This window comes from Spea bombifrons, chromosome 4, assembly GCF_027358695.1.
Source record: "Spea bombifrons isolate aSpeBom1 chromosome 4, aSpeBom1.2.pri, whole genome shotgun sequence".
Classification (NCBI taxonomy): Eukaryota; Metazoa; Chordata; class Amphibia; order Anura; family Pelobatidae; genus Spea; species Spea bombifrons.
The window spans coordinates 98158902-98178256 of record NC_071090.1 but is presented as its reverse complement, the minus strand read 5'-3'; the positions used below and the strand labels follow the sequence as shown (position 1 = coordinate 98178256).

The 19355-nt window shown below is 41.0% G+C and overlaps 1 protein-coding gene across 1 annotated transcript; it reads left to right on the top strand.

Moving 5' to 3' along the window:
* The first annotated feature begins 3177 nt into the window (after window positions 1-3177).
* On the top strand, window positions 3178-19354 carry LOC128491472 (serine/threonine-protein kinase 10-A-like). Its single transcript, XM_053463793.1, has 18 exons — window positions 3178-3475; window positions 7205-7369; window positions 8502-8550; window positions 9180-9329; window positions 9748-9820; window positions 10515-10709; window positions 10833-10914; window positions 11050-11154; window positions 11411-13102; window positions 13332-13453; window positions 13560-13683; window positions 14104-14283; window positions 15244-15370; window positions 17540-17664; window positions 17824-18009; window positions 18718-18843; window positions 19004-19117; window positions 19195-19354. The coding sequence occupies exons 1-18, from the start codon at window positions 3329-3331 to the stop codon at window positions 19297-19299; spliced, it is 3867 nt and encodes a 1288-aa protein (XP_053319768.1). The 5' UTR covers window positions 3178-3328; the 3' UTR covers window positions 19300-19354.
* Window position 19355: the final 1 nt, after the last annotated feature.

Genomic DNA, 19355 nt, shown 5'->3' with positions numbered 1-19355 from the left:
GAATATACTGTGTTATCACACCCTCGGCAGGCGGATAGAATTTAAATTTGTAAACCTTGTTTGCATGCGCCTACCCAGAATCCCTTGTGGTTGTGAAAACACCATGAGCTTTCTGAGGGGAAAAACAAGCAGTCTGGTGTCTGTAGATGAGTGTTTAATAATACTTCTACTACCCCTTAAATTTAAGTGGAAGGGTTTCCATCACCTTTTACCCACCATAACTTATGTAATGGTATTTCTTAGCTACCCCAAGCCTCAACTATTAAGCCAGTATCACAACCTCATGCTGACGAGTCCCATGAAGGACAAAACAGCTGTCTGTGAGTGGCGAACTGGCTATTGTACCTCTTCCTGAGTTTTGTCTAAAGGCTGTCTTGTACAGCGGGCAATTACTTTCAAGGGATCCATGTATAAAGTGGATATAGAGGCAAAGGTGATAATTGTTAACCTTGTTTGCATGCGCCTACCCAGAATCCCTTGTGGTTGTGAAAACACCATGAGCTTTCTGAGGGGAAAAACAAGCAGTCTGGTGTCTGTAGATGAGTGTTTAATAATACTTCTACTACCCCTTAAATTTAAGTGGAAGGGTTTCCATCACCTTTTACCCACCATAACTTATGTAAACCTCACCAAAAATTCACTTTTTTGTACCCCTAAGATGTAAGCATTGAAGCTACCGGGCAGTTTGAAACCACTCTAAACTGGGAAGTTTGCTTTTCCCCCTTGAAAAATGTCTGTAGAAGTGTATTAGGATTGTACATTCAACTTTTTTTTTGTATTCCTTACCATTGAGCCTGTCCATTTGCACTTTATAGATCTATACATACATCTTATTATAGAAAAATAATGAAAACTATAGATACAGAAAGCTATCAACTGGAGTAATGCGCTATGAAACATTCCAGTAATAGTGTTATATAATATATGAATACTTATGTTGTATTATATTTATCTAATTATTATTATATGTTTATATTTTTGTAAGAAATAATAAATGGATATTTAAAAAGACAGTTTTTCTTTGTGAATAATGTGCTATTATCCTGAGAACATGCAAACCCTTTTGATAGGAAGAACTGAGTGCTTTTAAAGGATTTCTTCAAAAGATGTGATGTGGATATTTAACATCTAGAGAGAAATCCTTAGGTAGCGGAATGGGTTCAGAGTGTGGGAAGGCTAAAGAGTGACCTGGCACGAGTGCGGGTTGGGGGCTTGTTTGCCAGTCCGTCCTGGTATGGGATGGAAATGATGGTGGGGTGAATATGATGATGATGGGAGATATGAATATGAAGGTTGGGGATTAATCATGATGTGAGTGGGTATGATGGTGGTAAGGGGCAGGTCTACACTTACATATAGTACATTTCAGACACACAAATTGCTAACAGGTGTATAAAATCAAGTTCATAGGCAGCCATCTCCATAGACACACTTTGGCACTACAAAGGGTCATACTTGGAGGGTTTAGCCCATACTCTGTGCAGGTTTTCCGTTCAGTTTATGCCGTTCCTGCAGGGATCTTACACCCCGCCACTATGTGTTGGACTGTCTCAGAAGCCTCTCTACATAACCTGCACCTTGGGTCCTGTTGGGTGTGGTAGATCCCTGCCTCTGTGGATCTGGTGCTCAGTGCCTACTCTTGTGCTGCTATTATCAGTGCCTCAGCACTGTCTTTGAGTCCAGCCACTGGTAGGATTTCCATATGTCAGCCATCTTCGCTGTTTGTCTTGGCTTGCCATGGTACTTCCTCCACTTGATCTTCCTTGCATGTCTGGTGCTGGTTCAGGCATTCTCTCTCAGCAGCTCATCTGAGTGCCACTTTACTGATCTACTCCCAGATGCTCTTGGTTTCATCCAGTGCAGTGGCTTTGACATTTACCATATATATATATATATTTTGACTATAATATCCACATTCCGAGAAGGGAAGGTACTGAATGGTCTATTTTGCCTCCAGATATAATCAAACATCTTTTAGGTAGTACTGTGACCTTTTACCATTTTTATAACCCCCTCCCCATCCCGCACGCGTCACAATGGAAAGAAATCAGACACAATTACTGCCTCTCAACCTGCAGATACATGTAATTGGCAATGTGGAAATATAGACCTCTGGTGAAGAATTCCAGTACTACAACCAAATGGAAGCAATTTTCTCACCTTCGTTGTGAATCATTACATAACCTATTAGTCTATGTGAGTTTAGAGATTATCAGTTAATATTAAATATGTGAAACAATGTTCAAGCGCCTCGGCTCTCACCTGTTTAGCTGTTTGATTCTGAATGTTTGACCTGGATGTAGGATACCTGTGACCGGCATGCACCGTGAATTTTGGGGACATGCGCACTTTAAATATGTAATGCGTCTTCCCTCGCAAGCTGGCCCGGCTTAGTGCCCTGACCTTGGATTTGCTTCACGTTACATTTAATTTTATTTATGGAACGCTAACACTGGTACTGTTACAAAAAAGAGGTGAAAACTAACAACAGCATTAGGATTGTCAGGATATGAAATGGACAATAGCATTAACGCAGGTTAAGAAATACAAGTACAGATGGAGAAGAGGGTCCTGCCCTTGTGAGCTTACAGTCTATTTGTTGGTTATGAGTGGCCCGGACTGACCACCTAGGGATAATGCCCAGTAAGCCGCTGACCAATAGCGCCGGAGAGTCAACAGATCTGATGCTCTAGCAGCTATGCCCAGCTGGACGTTACATGAGTAAAAAATGCCGCACTTAATACATCAGGTGGCAGCCAGCCTTAAAGTGTCAGGGCCACCTCGTCATTGCCAGTCGGGGTCTGGTGGAATCATAGTAGTCAGTGGCCCTTGGCCAGCCAGAACTATCTACGTAGTGTTTTTTAATGTGATATGTTCACATTATATCTACGCTTGAGTTGGCCTTATTGTGCAGCTGTGTTTAGGTTAGGATGCAGGTCGTTGTGGCTGAGAAGTGGGGGTGGCGGCGGTGTCACCCACCTCTCTGCTTCCTGCTATCGTACGTCTTGAAGCACTAGAGGAAGCTCCGCTCTCACACTCTCTACTTCATTAAAATTTCTACGCAATGATCTCTTTGTGATTCGGAGTCTCAGTTCTCTCTCTTGCCTTTGTGTGACCGTTATACCTCTATACTTTTATTCTGACCCACGTTTTTTGTAACCCACTTCCACATTTGCCTTTCTAGGGCAGTATTTAATAAAACAAACAAAACCCATCCTAATGTTAATTGGCAAAATTGTAAACCTCTAGAAGAATTATGGCTCTTGGGAACTGGTTTGGAATTCCGGATATCTCTAACTATTAACTTGAAGGCCCCAGTCTTGAACTCATGGCCTTTCTGTTGAAGCTTCTGGGTTATGGAGGAGAGAAGAAGCGCTTGGTGGAGAGTCCATGGCTCCATCGGGATACTAATCCTGAGAAGGACTGGGAAGTCCTGAATGAACTCGGAGATGGAGCATTTGGAAAGGTTTATAAGGTATGTGGTCTATAAATGTATAACCTAACATGCAACGTGATGTTCATCTTGTATTGTATAAATTAGGCAAAGTAAATTAATATGAGTGTGCTTTTCTATTTGCATGAACAAAATAATTAATTTAAAATGTAAAGGTAAAACTATGAAAATGTTTTTTAACTACTTTAATACTGTATTGTAATGTTTTCAATGGAAAAAAAAATATGAATGTGAATGAGGGAATTACAATTAAACAAATCCTGAAAATGCTTCCATTCTTAAGTGTAAAAACTTGTTAGTAGTAGTTATAAACTACCTTCATTTTCTATGGCACTTAATGCAAAAAGTTGTGTTTTAAGTATATTTGACCCCAGGGCCGGACTGGCGAGGACTTTATGGCAAATGTTTTTATGCTCGCTATATATGCTCGGCCACACACTGCAGCACCTGGAGTGGCAGATCGAGTGAGTATGGGGCCATGTTGGCGTTTGCTTGGTGTGCCAGATGGCCAGTCCGGGGATATAAAAATTGCGTCCTACCCTACAATAATTTAATAAAGCCATATAGTATAACACGTTCTGTATAGTTCTCTTGTGACATGTTTTCTCTGACTGTTTTTTTTTTTAATGTCAAATACCTCGTTATAAGAAACCATAAATGACATTGTCCTGTATCACATCACCCATAGTGCTGAATATTTTGCTGTACTGTTCATTTGCTTTATATTCTCATTGTTATATGGGAAGTTCTATTACGGTTTTGAAAAATAATACAGATACAGACTCAAAAGGTTTCACATACACCCCCGTGGAGTATTTCCTTCCTGCTCAGCTTCAGATGTCAAAAACCACAGTAGTTTCTTTAGATAAGTGAAACGCGGCTACCTCTACACGTGTCTCGGTTTAGAAGGGCCAGTTTTCTCTTTGACAGCCATATCCTTCTGTCCTTCTTTTGTCCCCTTGTACCCCTCTTTTCAGAAAGCTCAGAATGTTTGGTGGGTATTAGTGTATCATCACAGTGTCCTACAGCCCAAGGTCATAGGAATGAGTGTAGAAGCAGAAGAATATAATAACATTAAATTGTGTAACCAAAAAATTCAGTATCTAATCAATTTTAGAATAGGTATTAAATAACTACTATCTTTACCAGGTCTGGTCAACCAATGAGGGAGGGGTAGATTGCAGGACAGAAAAATACAAATCATAAAAGACTCCATCAATATATTACATTTTAGCATTTAGGATAATCTGGTTCCGATCACAGTATATTATAAATAATTAATGATATTATCAGGATAACCATATTGTTTTCGAGAGTTCGTTTCGGGTAGGAGTAAATTTATTAACGCTAGTTAATTAAATGATGGGTCAAATATATAAATACCGTCACTGAAGAAATGTCCTTTCTATCATGAACAAAATAGTTTATTATTTATAATTTATTAATTTATTAAATAATAAGAAGGTACTTATCACTAAGCAAACACAAAGATAACTGGTCTTTTTTTTTTTTTTAACATGAGCTTGAGCCCATTACAGATTTGGTTGAACTGGTGTAAAAAAGCTCACGTGCATAGGTGGGCAAATAATGGATATATATGATGCCAATGAACAATAGGTGTTATAATATAAGCAATAAGTACATATAAAGGATTTATGTGATGATACAAATGAACAAAATGTGTATATATATATATATATATATATAAGCAATGAGCAATAAATACATATAATGCATTCTACCAATAGCAATATCTATATGGTGTAGATGATGCCAAAGAGCAGTAAATGCATACATAGACTTTGTATATAGACTTCTAAAAATCCATCTTTGCCCCCAAACAGCCTGTTTGTGCAATCGCTGCCCCAAACAGCTTACCAGTGCCACCTGTCCTTAAAACAACATGCTTGTCAGAACTTACCACATCGTTGAGGACCTGAAGAGCCTTGAAGAGCAGCTCTTCGCTGTCAGGTAAACAGGATGTCCTTTCCTGGAGGATTTTGTGTGCTGTGAAGTGAGCGTAGCAGGCGGACTGCTCCCGGAAAGGACATCCTGTTTACCTCGCAGTTAGGTGCCAGATGCTGAAGCTCTCCCATGTGGCACTGTCCTGAAAGAAGGTAAAGCTCCCCATGTGTTTGGGGAAAAAATAAATTATGCAACTTTGAAGACTTTGGGCTCAGGTTGCCCCCCACTAGCAATGCCTCTGGTCTAAAACTTTCAAATGTGAGTCCCTGAGGTACAGTACTAGCAGAAAATTGGGTTTTTGTCAAGAGAGTTTGCAGGACAGTTGAGGATTCAACTCCCTTGCTTCACTATTTAATATGAAGGGCAAACAAATGCAGAATTCTCTATTAGGAAGGCTTGAGCTAGCCCTGTATACTGCATAATTCAAAGGGCGAGGAGACCTCAGTTTCACCAATTTAACTATGTATTACACAGGGCCTTTGAAGTTCTTCTTGCAGTATGAGCTCACTGGGGCTGGACCTTCATACTGTAAAGTCAAGGGTCTAAAACATAAATCTCCTGCAAGCTCATGTCAACTCTCCCTTTAGTTCATATACATCAGTGTGTCAACAAGTGAGCAGGCCAAGCTGAACTACATTATATGATCAAAGTATGTGGACACCTGACCCTCACACATAAATGAGTTTGTTCGACACCCCATTCCAAAACCATGGGCATTAATATGGCGTCCCCCTTCACAAACAATTTGCAGCTATAACAGCTTTCACTCTTCTGGGAAGGCTTTCCACAACTGAGTGTTTATGTGGGATTTTTTCGCTCCTTCATCCAGTAGAGCATTTGTGATGTCGGCACTGAAGGCCTAGCTCGCAATCTCCGTTCCAGTTCATGGGGTTGAGGTCAGGGCTCTGTGCTACCGGTCAAACTCACACCAAACTCATCCATGTCTCTATGGACCTTGCTTTGTGCACAGGGGCCACAGTCATGCTGGAACAGGAAAGGGTCTTCTCCAAACTAGTGCCACAAAGTTGGAAACACGGCATTTTCCAAAATGTCCTTGTATGTTTTAGCATTAACATTACCCTTCACTGGACCTAAGGGGCCTAGACCAAACTCTGAAAAGCAGCCCCAGACCATTATCCTGCACCAAACTATATATAGTTTTCTCCTGGCATCCAACAAACCCAGATTCGTCCATCAGACTTCCAGATTGTCAAGTGTGATTCATCACTCCAGAGAACACGTTTCCAGTGACGGTGTGCTTTACACCACTTCAGCCCACGCCTGGTATTCCACATAGTGATACCCGGCTTGTGTGCAGCAGCTGCTCAGCTGTGAAAGCTCATTTCATGAAGCTCCCGATGCATAGTGATGGTGCTGATATTGGCTTGGCAGTGAGTGACGGTACAAAAGACCGACAACCCTCGCTCATTCAGCACTCGGCAGCGCCACTCTGTGAGTGTGCTGCGTGGTCTACCTCTTCATGGCTGAAATGTTGTTAGGCATTCCACTTCACAATAATAGTTCTCCCAGTGGACCAGGGCAGATCTAGCAGGGCAGAAATTTCACAAACTAACTTGCAGCAAATGTGGCATGACATGTTTAAAAAACACTGAGCTCTTCAGTGTGACCCATTCTACTGCCAATGTTTGCCTATGACGATGGCGGCTTATGTGCTTGATTAAATATACCTTTTAGCAACGGGGGTTGTTTAAACAAGAAAACTTATGGTGAGTGTGACCAGTTTGGAATCCCAAAGCAATTGTGGCTTTTTTGTCTTTTTCTCAGGCACAGCACATGGTTTCCAGAGAACTAGCTGCGGCCAAAGTTCTGGAGGTAACATCAGAGGATGCCCTTGAAGATCATGTGGCTGAAATCAATATCTTGGCGCAATGCCAGCACCCGAATATTCTCAGTTTCCTTGGAGCAGTGTACTGGGAGCGAAAGCTGTGGGTAGGTTGTGTATAGAGTTACTCGAAAATGTTTACTTAACAGGGGATTATGAAAGCACGCTACCAAACCTGGTGTTTGCAAAAGAAAGGAACTGGTACTTAGTGCATGACAGCTCTTTAAGAGCGCATGGGAAACTTCAATATGTGCATAGGAACAGGCGATGGAAAAGCAAATCTCTAAAATCTGTTACATGCTATTTTTGTGGGCCTCATAGGGGGCTTCTGGCTAGAAGTGTAGCCCTTCTAGTGGTACACACATGCATGTAAGCAATGACAGTGTGCCTGGTGTTGAGCTATAGAAAGAGCATACATAACATGTAAATAATTGGAGATACATCCTAATTTTACCATGCATTATGATGGGGGAACCCCGGGGAACTTCATCTGTAAGGAGAGTAGAGCTGGTCCTGCATAATACAGAGCTAAATCAGTGAGGAGCAATCGCTCCAACTCATATGTTCTTGGAGGAGAAGCTCCCTCGGTTTACCCCTGATTATCCTTGGCTCGGGGAGCCAGGATGTCAAACTCTCCTGCAACATCTCCTATTACAAAGATGAATTCTAGGGCTACAGGGGCGTGAGGGGCAGCAGCCCGTCTGATGCTGTTCAATGGGGCCATTGCATGGGAGATCTCTGATCTACTCAATCGGCCTATTTACACTATAGTAAACACACCCTCCACTGCGCTTAGCCTGGCTTTGGGTATCTTTAACCGACAGATTTCCAGGATATAATGTTTTATCCCAACACACAACAAAGGATGGCAGTTGTGGAGGGGGTGGCTGGGGGCATTGGCTGGGGGCATTGCCTTGGGTCAGGGCTGGGCATGGTCTGGTTGGGAAAGACACTTTAAACCCAGCAGGCCACTAATTGATGTACATGACACTGGGGGTCTTACACTTGCGTAGCATTCAGACACGCATCCAGCCAAATGAGCTGCACCCTCTGCCACTGGCCCACGGGACATTTGCCCAGGGTCAGTCCAGGCTGGTTGATAAGGAAGCACCCACCCCTTAAGTGAATAGAGAACAGAATCTTCATGGCACACTCTTAAATGGTTACATGCAGGGTCTCAAAGTCACTCAGCTACACGATGGTGTGACGGACATCACAGCACTTTTCCTTGTCTTTCAGATCCTGGTGGAGTTCTGTGCCGGAGGAGCTCTCGACAGTATCATGCTGGGTGAGTTCTCTAATGAACGTGTGAACCTGGCCAAATGGCTTTTGCAGAAATATGGGATGCATGCAAAAAAACACAGAAACACAATATATATATATATATATATATATATATATATATATATAATTAGACCATTATTTTGTGTGATAATGAGGTTACAATGTTTACGTTACTAGAGCGGCATAATACATATAACTATGTTATAGAAAACAAAGCAATAATTCAGCTCATACCCAGCAAATACCATTTAAAAACACCTATCTGAGGCATAAATATTGGGAATTCAGTCACACTATATGGCCATATATCGCTTAGCCCTCCATTATGTTGTAGAAAAGTAGAAATTTATGTCAGAAAAAAAACATTTGGCCCATCTAGTCCAGTGGTCATATGTAAGAATGCTATAATGTGCACGATTATACTGATGAAGTGCGTAATTAATTATCTAGGTTATGGTTATAATTAGGAAATTCTGTGTATAGCATTCCTACAATATGGGAAGAAAAAAAATATTAACAATAACATTGAAATCAGCAATATACATATCCAACGAAGAGCAGAAGTCCCAAAGCCTCTCAGATACGGATACATGGCATTGTATATGTAATGTGGCTTTGCCGTGTCCTTCTCAGAGCTGGGATGTGGTCTCTCAGAGCCCCAGATACGTGTGGTCTGCCTGCAGGCACTCCTCGCCCTCCAGTACTTGCACAGCCACAAGATTATCCACAGGGACTTGAAAGCCGGAAACATCTTGCTCACACAGCCGGGAGACATCCGACTGGGTAAGTGGAGCTAAGTGGAGCTAGAAGAGGAGAAGAGTTTTGGGGAAAAGTGCTATTGTTGATGTTACCCATCTTTGCTGTCTTATTTGGTACAATTCCTTGGGGGGGGGGGTTCACATAAGATGATTAGGATAGAAAATAATTGAATTCATGATGTAAATGGCAGCATAGCAAATTAAAGAGCCACTATGGTGAAGAATAAGATTTTCCTTAAATGTCTTGTTTTCTAAGGTGTCCCCTAACTGTTTAGGTGCCAGCCAGGTGTGAAGTCCATAACTCACACTGCCGAGGCACAAAGGGTTAAAGGTAACGCCAAGTTACAAATCTGATTTCCATTTCCATTTAATGAACTGTTTGCCTCAAGTATTCTTCCATCAGGTCTCCTGTATTGATTAAGGTGCTTTGTTTATTTTGGCAGCTGACTTTGGCGTCTCTGCTGTAAACACTGAAACAATGCAGCGTCGGAGCTCATTTATTGGGACCCCATATTGGTAGGTGGGAAACTTTGGTTTTACCCCAATGGCAGGTTAAATTGTTAGGGTCACGCAGGCTGGAACTGACACCACATTCATCCAGGTTGGTAGAATTCTCACTGGTATATCGCAGCTCGAATCCCTGCAATAGTACATAGTAATATGATCAATCTTATTGGCACCTTAAAATATAAACTATATCTTTACAGAAATGATTGTAAGCTCATGAGCCGGGCTCTCTCCACCTAATGTATCGGTTTGCCTTAGTCTGTCAATTCTCGTCTTGTCAGACCCCTTGAATATATGTATTGTATTAAGCGCTGCGTAGATTGTTGGCGCTATATAAATAAAAGATAATAATAATAATGTTTTAAAGGACTGTTATTGGAACCATCTGATGTGGCAAGAATGCTTAGGTAAAGGTTATATGCTATAACTATGTCAAGTGGCGCCATCATGTAAACGATCACATTAGAAAGAATATATTAAGGGAAATCATTAGGGGAAAAACTGGGAACAGATTCCAGGATAAATGGAGGAGAACATTTTCCAATAGCTTTCACAAATGTCTCGACATTTCAAAGGAACAAACAGGGAAATTACAACTTTTTCTAGTTTACTATATTGTTTACAAATACCATTAAGCTTACACAGACATATAATGCATGATATCATCCGTAGAGAGTTTTAAAACTATCTTTTACACCTGCAGGATGGCTCCAGAGGTTGTGACCTGTGAGACATGTAAGGATGCCCCATATAATTACCTAGCCGATATTTGGTCTCTGGGAGTCACTCTGATTGAATTGGCAGAGCGAGAGCCCCCATATCATGACTTGAACCCTACTCGTGTTCTACTCAAAATCATTAAATCCCAACCACCCTGTCTGAAACATCAGAACGACTGGTAAGTCAAAAGTTTTTACCAACATGCAAAGCCTCCTAGAAACATGCTAAGGAGGACTGTTTGGTGTGAATTGATCCATGAATTGTTTTCTCTGTGACTAGTATATGTTCTGATCTCACCAAGGTCTCAGGACTTTAACAGTTTCCTAGAGAGGTGTCTGAAGAGGAACCCCCAGGATAGACTTAATGCCAGTCAGCTTCTTGAGGTTAGTAGGGATGATGGTCCAGGATGAGTCCACAGAACAGTGTACAGAATGTGTTCTAACAAAAACGTACTCTATCCATCTCGTTTTTTTCACAATGTTCACAACATGAATACACGCCTATCTTTTTTTTGCCAGCACCCATTTGTGTCCAAGGTCACTGACAACCAGGCACTGAGGGAGCTAGTTGCCGAGATATTAGAGGAAGAAGAAGATGCAAAGTTGAAGGAACCAGACCAAGTGGTAATAACATTTTCTTAAAAACCTGATACAGTCTTAAATGTAGTAGTTCACATAATTTTTCTACAAACAATGCTGACACAACAGTTTCCATAAATTGCTATTCGCTGTACCATGCAGAAGAGTGGAAGCATTTTAGCCCCAGTGGGGACATCATTAAGTCCACACAAAAACCAGAATCTTGACAGATTTGGGAACTGTGAAAAAAAAACCTTCTAAGCATAATTACATTCAGATGTTTTCATTTTTCTTTTTGCAGAAAAACCTTCCTTTAGCTCTGGGAAAAGAGACAAGTGAAGAGAACAAGTCCTCTAAAGAACAGGCTTCCATTCAACCAGAGAATGGATTTACAATGGCAGAGAACTGTTGTCTACAAGAAGCTGTTCAAGGAAAGCTTGCAAGGTCCCCTCATCAAGATGCGCCATTGACCACACGGAGGACACGCAGGACAACCAGTTTTCTGAAACAGATGCGCAGAAGCTCTGCTCCTTTGTTTGCAAGGGAAACTAGGCCCTCTGTAAAGTGGAAGGTGGACCCTGAATTTAATGGAGAGAAGAACAAGGAACAACACAGAGACCTTAAAGATAAAAAATTCCAGGCCATTCCTGCTGAGCCAAAACCTTTAGAATTGTTTCTCCCTTCTGAAACCTCAAGTAAAATGGATAGGGAGAAGGATATCAGGGCATATGACCATAAAGATGTGGACACCTGGGAAGTTAGACAGCCAGAGATATTCTGTAATGCTGATCAACATGATATTAATGATATAGAAACATGTGTCAGTCACCCTCGTGAGTTACAGACCAGCAATTTTGACAATCATATACCTGAAAACCATAAGGATTGGAGCGCAGCACGTGTTCTGTCTAATCCAGTCACCCAAGTAAAGGTGAAATTTAGGTCGAGAAGCAATGAACATTTAACCATTTCCTCAAAGAGATTACGTAGAAGGTGGACAGTGCCTTTCAACAAAAACAACACTGCGTGGCACAGTTCGAAAGGGAGAACGCTAGTTCATTTAGTGGAAGAAGTCAAATCTAACCACTCTACTAAAAAATGTAATAGACAAACTACCATAAAGACTGAGCCTGCGGAGTCAAACTCTATAGATGAAACAGGTGGCAATTATGTAAATTTGAGTGCAGAAAACACAATTATACAACAATCTGATTTTGACAAAAAAACCGATGGAACCCAGCTCAGATTAAATCAGTCTTCTTGGACTGGAAGTCCCAAGATTCCAGATGAAGGGACTATTCTATATGCGGGCATGCGCTCTGTTCCCTCATTCTCTAGGCAGACTAAAGCATCTGTGAAATGGGTAGTTAACGGGGAGCAGTGTGTCTCACAATGTAAGAAAGGACCAACAGAGTTGAAGTCTATAAATCATCAGGAGTGTCATGATGACCTATCAAGTCCAAAATTAGTTGGTAATTATAAGTTTACTTCCAAAGCACCAGAAGGCACCAGGGAGCAACATATTATTGAGGTTAAAAGTGTGCAGGAATCACCTTTAACAAACAAAAATGATAGGTCATATAATAAAATAACTCAACATTTGCCCCAGTACAGCTTATATGATTCCATCACAATGGAATCCACCAATGATGTCTCCCATGTTCTCAAAGCATCAAGGTGGAAAAGTAGTGAAGGCCTGTATACTTCTTCCAATAAATTATGCCGGAGGTGGACAGTGCTTGGTACAAGACCCAATATAATTAAAACAACACAATCACATATTAAGGAGAATCAGGAAGTTATTTATCATGGCATGGATACAGGTTCAGCAGATAAGAGGAGGGTAATCGCTGGGGACAATGCCAGATCATCACCTTGGAATAATGGTCACCAAACAGGACTTCACTTTGCACAAGTGAGAAGAGAAGACACGCCAAAGGATGGAGCAGTGAAAACAGTGGAGATGGGCTCCAATTCAGACGTCAGTAGAGAGGTGGGAGTTCTTTGCTTTCCTTTTTTATATCTTTTATATATTGGGAATATTCTGGAACACTGTAAAATTGGTCAGAAACAATACCACTTAAAATGTAGGCTGTTGAAATTTATTATTAAGGTTTGGAACCCTCATAATACACAAAAAGTCAAACCGAAGAATGACTCATTTAATTACTCTATTGTCTAGATTAAATAAAAAGCTAAAATGAAATGGCCTTTCATTGCAGGTGGAAAAGAAAGCTGTATGTGAAACAGAAAGGTTAGGAGTGGGCAGCAAGGAGATGAAAGCCTCTTCATGCAAACGCAAAGCTGAAGCAAGTGCCAGAGATATTGAGGAACGTACCGTCAGGTGGGGTTTTAAACGTCTCCTTTTGCAATCCATATATATATATATATATATATATATATATATATATCATAAGCTTACGCAAAATTGCCACCTATATCCCCTGCAGGCGCCAGGAGCTGCAGCAACTCAGACTGTTGCAGAGAGAGGAGAAAAAGTCACAAAGTCAGCTGGTCCAGAAGATGCAGAAAGAGAGGGAGTTTATGTTCCGTCATATTGAACAGGAAATTATAGTAAGTACTGCCACGGACCACCTCATGACCAACGTAGTATGTGGACACCGCTTCTAATTATCAAGTTTAGGTGTTTCAATATCCTAAGTTGAGCTAAAGCAAAATGTCCAAAAGTGATGAAATAATCATCAGTCTAAGGAGGAACCCAAGGTAAATACAACCAAAACAGAAAATGAAATAAAATGAAACTCAATATTTCAAAAAGAAAACTTTTCTTTTAATAAATTACTAGACTAAAAAAAGGCTGATATGTCAATGCCACAAAATTGCATCTGTAACCGCACCGAAGGGGAAGACCCTCTGCCACGCTGACGAGAGACCTCCAAGCAATTTTGTTCAGCACTGTCAGAGAATGAAGCTGAGTTGTTTGATTTTTCTTGCACTACTGTGGAATTTTACTAATAGCGATATTTACAATAGGGAAAGAAGCAACATTATGACCATGAAATTGAGACTCTGGAAAGGCAGATGGTGCAAGCAAGGGAGTGGAGGGAGCGGGAACACACTAACCGCCTGCGGCAAGACGCACTGCGCCTCAAGGCTCAACAACAGAAAGAGAGAACCAAGAAGAAAGCAGAGTTAAAAGAGAAGTGGCAGGAGGTGAGTGGAAGCCAGTGATGCTGGACATCTTTTCTTTATAGTAAATAAAGCTAGCATAAGAAGTGTTGTAATAAGGAGAGCTTTCTCTTCAAGGATAGAACTTTCGCCAGTTCATGCAGATGCAGATTATGTACCAACATGTAACGTCTCTTTAACGTAGTGCTTTATAGAACAAAAACATCAGTGCCCCAAACAGATTGTCAGTGCCTTCTGTGCCACAAAACAGCTTATCACACTCAAGCAAACACACTCCTTCACACCACTTACACACACACACATATATATATATGCCAACACAAATGTATACATACACATCCATGGTAACATACTTACATACTTATGCTGACAAACACACATTTATGCTCTCACACACACAAATGCTCACACATGTACATTCATGCTCACATATACATTCATGTTAACATACACTTATAAATACATAAGTTCTCAATCTAACGTACATACTCCCATAGCTCTTCTATAGGGGGCCTTGGCGACCACTTGTCACTGGCGCTCGCACACGTAACGTGACCTCAAGGCCAGACCAGCACTTTGTTTACAATTTTGAGCCGACAGGGACAAGTAGTCCCAGGGTAGACTGGGTTGTTTTGCTACGGTTTGTTGTTAGTATTTACGCTTTTACTTTCTTACCTTTTAGAAACTCCTGCACGTCTTGCAAATACAAGGAGAGATTTTGCAGAATCCTCACTATGCATTTGCCTCTTTTCCTGCCCTGAACTACTTAGTTGCAGATGGCTTTAGCCGAACGCATCTCCTGCTGCCTGTGCCCACGTTGTACTATATGCCCACCTCTCGCTGAGCAATAGTTCCAATGGAAGATTAACAAGACCCCCTGTCACATGTACAGAGACCCATTGATTTCAGTAGACATGATCCCAGTCTCTAGCATTTCTTTTTTAAGCTAACCTAGTTGTATAATAATATTTTTTTCCCCCAAAGGATAAATACCTGTTAGAACAGCAGCAGGAGCTGAATGAAGCTTTGCAGAAAGTTGTCAATGAACACAAAAGAAAAACCATGAATATTGAGAGGGAGCATCTCTGCAAAATCCATAGTCTGAAGAGCGGTAGGTAGAAACACAGACATGCGTGCAATACACAGTCATAATTCTAATTATTTTCTTAATTGATAGAGGAATGGACAGTTACTTAAATGTGACGGAAAAACGTTCTGATTCTGAAGGAAGGGCTTTGTTAAGAGATGGGGCTGGTCCCAGACCTCCTTTATTGAAAAGGCAGAGAGTGGGCTGTCGGGGAAGAAGGGCTTCTCCCAGAGACATTGTTTTTTTTGGCCTGACCAGTGAACTCAGTACAGTATCTTAGAATTAATTAAAAAGAACGCAAAATCAGACCCACCATACCCAATAAAATGTTACACTGCCACCAAGCAGGAATAGTGTGGGTATATAGAGCGGGCTGTTGCTGCAATATTTTTTATAGTTATTTGAGCTATAACTCACTTCTTCATTAATATATTTTGCTATATATCTATATATTTTTACAATTTTTAAGGTGTATTCACTAAACAATGAGTTGTTGCGGATCCGCTTTGGGGTGATCACGTTAGCTGTGTAACTTAGGGCCATCATGGACTTGCAGTATTAGCCCTTGCAGCACACTTTAAATGATGGGGGGATTTTACTCCATACATTTTGATTCTGGACACTACAACCTGCAGAGAATATGGAACTGAGAAAAAAACATGAGTTAGAAAGCAGAAATAGTTTTCAGTTATTTATTTGTAATTTGAGCTAAAGCATACATGGAATCATCTACTGATGTAAGCATCCATCTAGGATCCCAATACCCAAAGGATGGGGCCATATAGCTCACATAGTAGTTTAGAGAGTAAAGAAAACATTTGTTGACATGACCGTTCTGTTACGAGAAATCTAATCCTTTATTACAAAAGCAGAATGATTCGTGACATCAGGGACTGACTGGAGCGGATAAAGAACACTCCGAGGTTCATCCACCAAAGAGAAAGTTTCAGCTCCCTGAGTTCACTAAATATTATAAAGGTCTAACCTCAGTGAGCTTCAGCGTGGCTGCCCTGTATAATGTATATTTAAATCACAGAGATTTCGGCAAAGTCTCCTTACCCTTCAATTAGGCATTATGCAGGCATAGCTCAGCCCTTTTTTGCTGGCCCATCATAATGTATATTAAAGTCAAGGAGCTGGAACCCAACTCTCCACTGAATAAATAATGAATACATGAACTCCTGTCTGTACTCATGTAAGAAAACAAATATGGCTACAGTAGCTGGTTAATTGGTGTTCAAAATTCTTAAATGTATTTTCCTTTCACTGTAAGAAACTAACTTAAAGTATCCAGACCCTTTTTCTCGAGATCCCGGGGTCAAAGCAGTTGTACGGTTTCTGCGAGGGAGTGAGTAGACAGTCAAGTCTGCGGTCAGACATATCAGAAGAGGACATTGTTTTCTAATCTAGTTTGTGTTCTCGTCAGTATTGGAATAGCATTACAAATATCCCCGCAATGTCCTCGTTTAACCTTTCTAGCAATTTTCTCCAACACCTATTTCTCCCCATATCTATGTGGACAAAAGTATTGGGACACCTGACCGTTAGACCACCAGGCACTTTTAAGACAACACATACCAAGACATTCTGTGCAATGCTATGTGCTTCCAACTTTATGGGAACAGATTGGGGAAGGCCCTTTTCTATTCCAGCATGACACAGAGCAAGGTCCATAAAGACATGGTTGGATGAGTTTGGGGTGGAAGAACTTGACAGAGCCCTGACCTCAACCCCATTGAACACCTTTGGGATAAACTGGAATGCAGATTGCGAGCCAGGCCTTCTCATCCAACATCAGTTCCTGACCACACAGATACTCTACTGGATGAATGGGCAAAAATCCCACAGAAACTCTCCAAAATCTTGTGGAAATCGTTCCTAGAAGAGTGGAAGCTGTTATAGCTGCAAAGGGGGGACCAACTACTTATTAATGTCTATGTATTTAGAATGTTATATCATAAGTTCCTGCTGGTGTAATGGTCAGGTGTCCCAATACTTCTGTCCATAATAGCGTAGGCATAGGTACCACGGTCTCTATTCTCTCACCAAGTGTTATGACTGTCTAATCTGTTGATCTGAAAATAGATAAGATCTTGCCATGACTTTTTATAGAATTCTAATCCTTTATTACCAAATGAGAGTGACACATGATAACAGAGACTGGCCATAATTAATGAAGGACACTTCCTGCAGCTCGGGAATCCGTGATTTTGAGACTGGAAGAAAGGCACCTGCAGGAGAAATACCAGCTTTTCCAACAGCAAGTGGCTGAACAACACGCTTTACAAAAGCAGCAGCTGAGCAAACGGCACGAGAAGGTAAGCAAAGAGGAAGATCATAACGCAGCAACACGGCTCTATCAAAATAAATCCACGGCTTTAATAAATCTCTAAACTGACTGGACACGTGGAATATACATGCAAGCTTATATTATATATATTTATATATATATATATATATATCATCTTCTCTGGCAGGAAATAGAGAGGCTCAAGCATTACCAAAACCTCTTGTTGGATGAGTTAAAGAGCCAACAAGTGCAGGAGAGAACACAAAGTCAGAAGGCGCAGCGCTGCGAGAGCAAGACTCGTCTGGCCGTGTTCAAAGAAGGAATGAAGAGTCAGGGAATGAGTACAGCCGAGCAGAAAGAAAGAACCAAACAGGTAATAATCACGCTTTGGGACCCAACTTGGATGAAAAAAAGCCTGGGGGGTCATGATAAGCCCATCATATAATTATTGTGGCTGTATATACGTGAATATAAGTGCCTCAATAGTCTCTCTTAATATTGGCTATTTTTTATGGGGAAAATGAAAAACAAGCAAATAGTGATTTGCTGCCCATTCTGTTATTACTATTTTCCATGACAAAACAATGCTAGAGTCCTTTAACCACCCTAAAGCCTTGTTAATAACCTTGTTCATATAGAGAAAAGCCAAGAAGTAATCCTTAAAAAGGAAAGCCAGAAGTATGTAAGCCTGGAAAATAGTCTGCCTAGATTTAGAAACAAGGCAGCACCCATCTGTATACAGAACACCCGGTGCGATGAAAGGCTAATCAAAAATTAACTTGCTTTATTTTTCATTATATATATAAAAAAAAAAAAAAATAGGGTTGACTTTTATGTTTAAAGATACACGTAAATAATTAAACATCTCGCCTTAACAGAAGATAACATTGCTCGTCACTTTTCAGCAGTTTTAGGGAAGCAATTTCCCACTATTTCTGTGCATTCTCGTCTACAGAGGAAAACCCTAACTGAAAAACAGTAAAATGCTGGTTCACGTACATTAAATGTCACGGTTCGGAAATACGTATGTATATTTATGCACGGTCACACGCCTGCAGCTTAGCCGTTCTTGCCTCTTTAGTTCCTGCTGCGCGAGGCGGCCCGTCAGAAAGAAGACTGCCAGCGGCAGCAGCAGAGACAGGAGCGGGAGCTACAGAGTCTCAAACAGCAGCTCGAGGAGACGTGTAAGGAGTTAATGCAAATACAGGTAAAAATGATACGTTTGGAGATTTGAATCAAAGCCCCAAAAACCTTCTCTTTGTTCAAAAAAAAAAAAAAAAAAAATTTATGATGACGGGTCAAATATGCCCAACTGGTATGGATTTAAAAGGGCTGAGCACTGTAACAACTGCTGATCGCTTCCACAGGAAGACAAGATGAAGATTTTGCAGGCACAAAAAGCAAAGAAATTACAACAGTTGGATGCAGAGCATGACATGGAGACCGAACAATGGAGAGAACGCACGCGGCTGAGTAAAGAGGTAGGGAGCTCATATATCACCCCCCCCCGACAGATTGTGATCAAATAAATGATAGTAATTCCATGCTTCCACCCCAGAACCTAGAATCAGAGCTTGCCTCGAGACAGCAGCAGATCTCAGAAAGCAGAAGACCGCCGTGTAAAGACCAGGAGAGACGCACCTCGCGCTTTTTCTTTTCGTAACACATAAACCTGAAGCGCGTTTCACGCAGATAATGTGATTATGAATTAAACGTTCA

Excerpts from the sequence above, each read along its gene's own strand:
- LOC128491472 (XM_053463793.1), top strand. The coding sequence starts at position 3,329 with ATGGCCTTTCTGTTGAAGCTTCTGGGTTATGGAGGAGAGAAGAAGCGC. Across the intron at positions 10,710-10,832 it reads CTGAAACATCAGAACGACTG|GTCTCAGGACTTTAACAGTT; the intron begins GTAAGTCAAAAG and ends GATCTCACCAAG. Across the intron at positions 13,103-13,331 it reads ATTCAGACGTCAGTAGAGAG|GTGGAAAAGAAAGCTGTATG; the intron begins GTGGGAGTTCTT and ends CTTTCATTGCAG.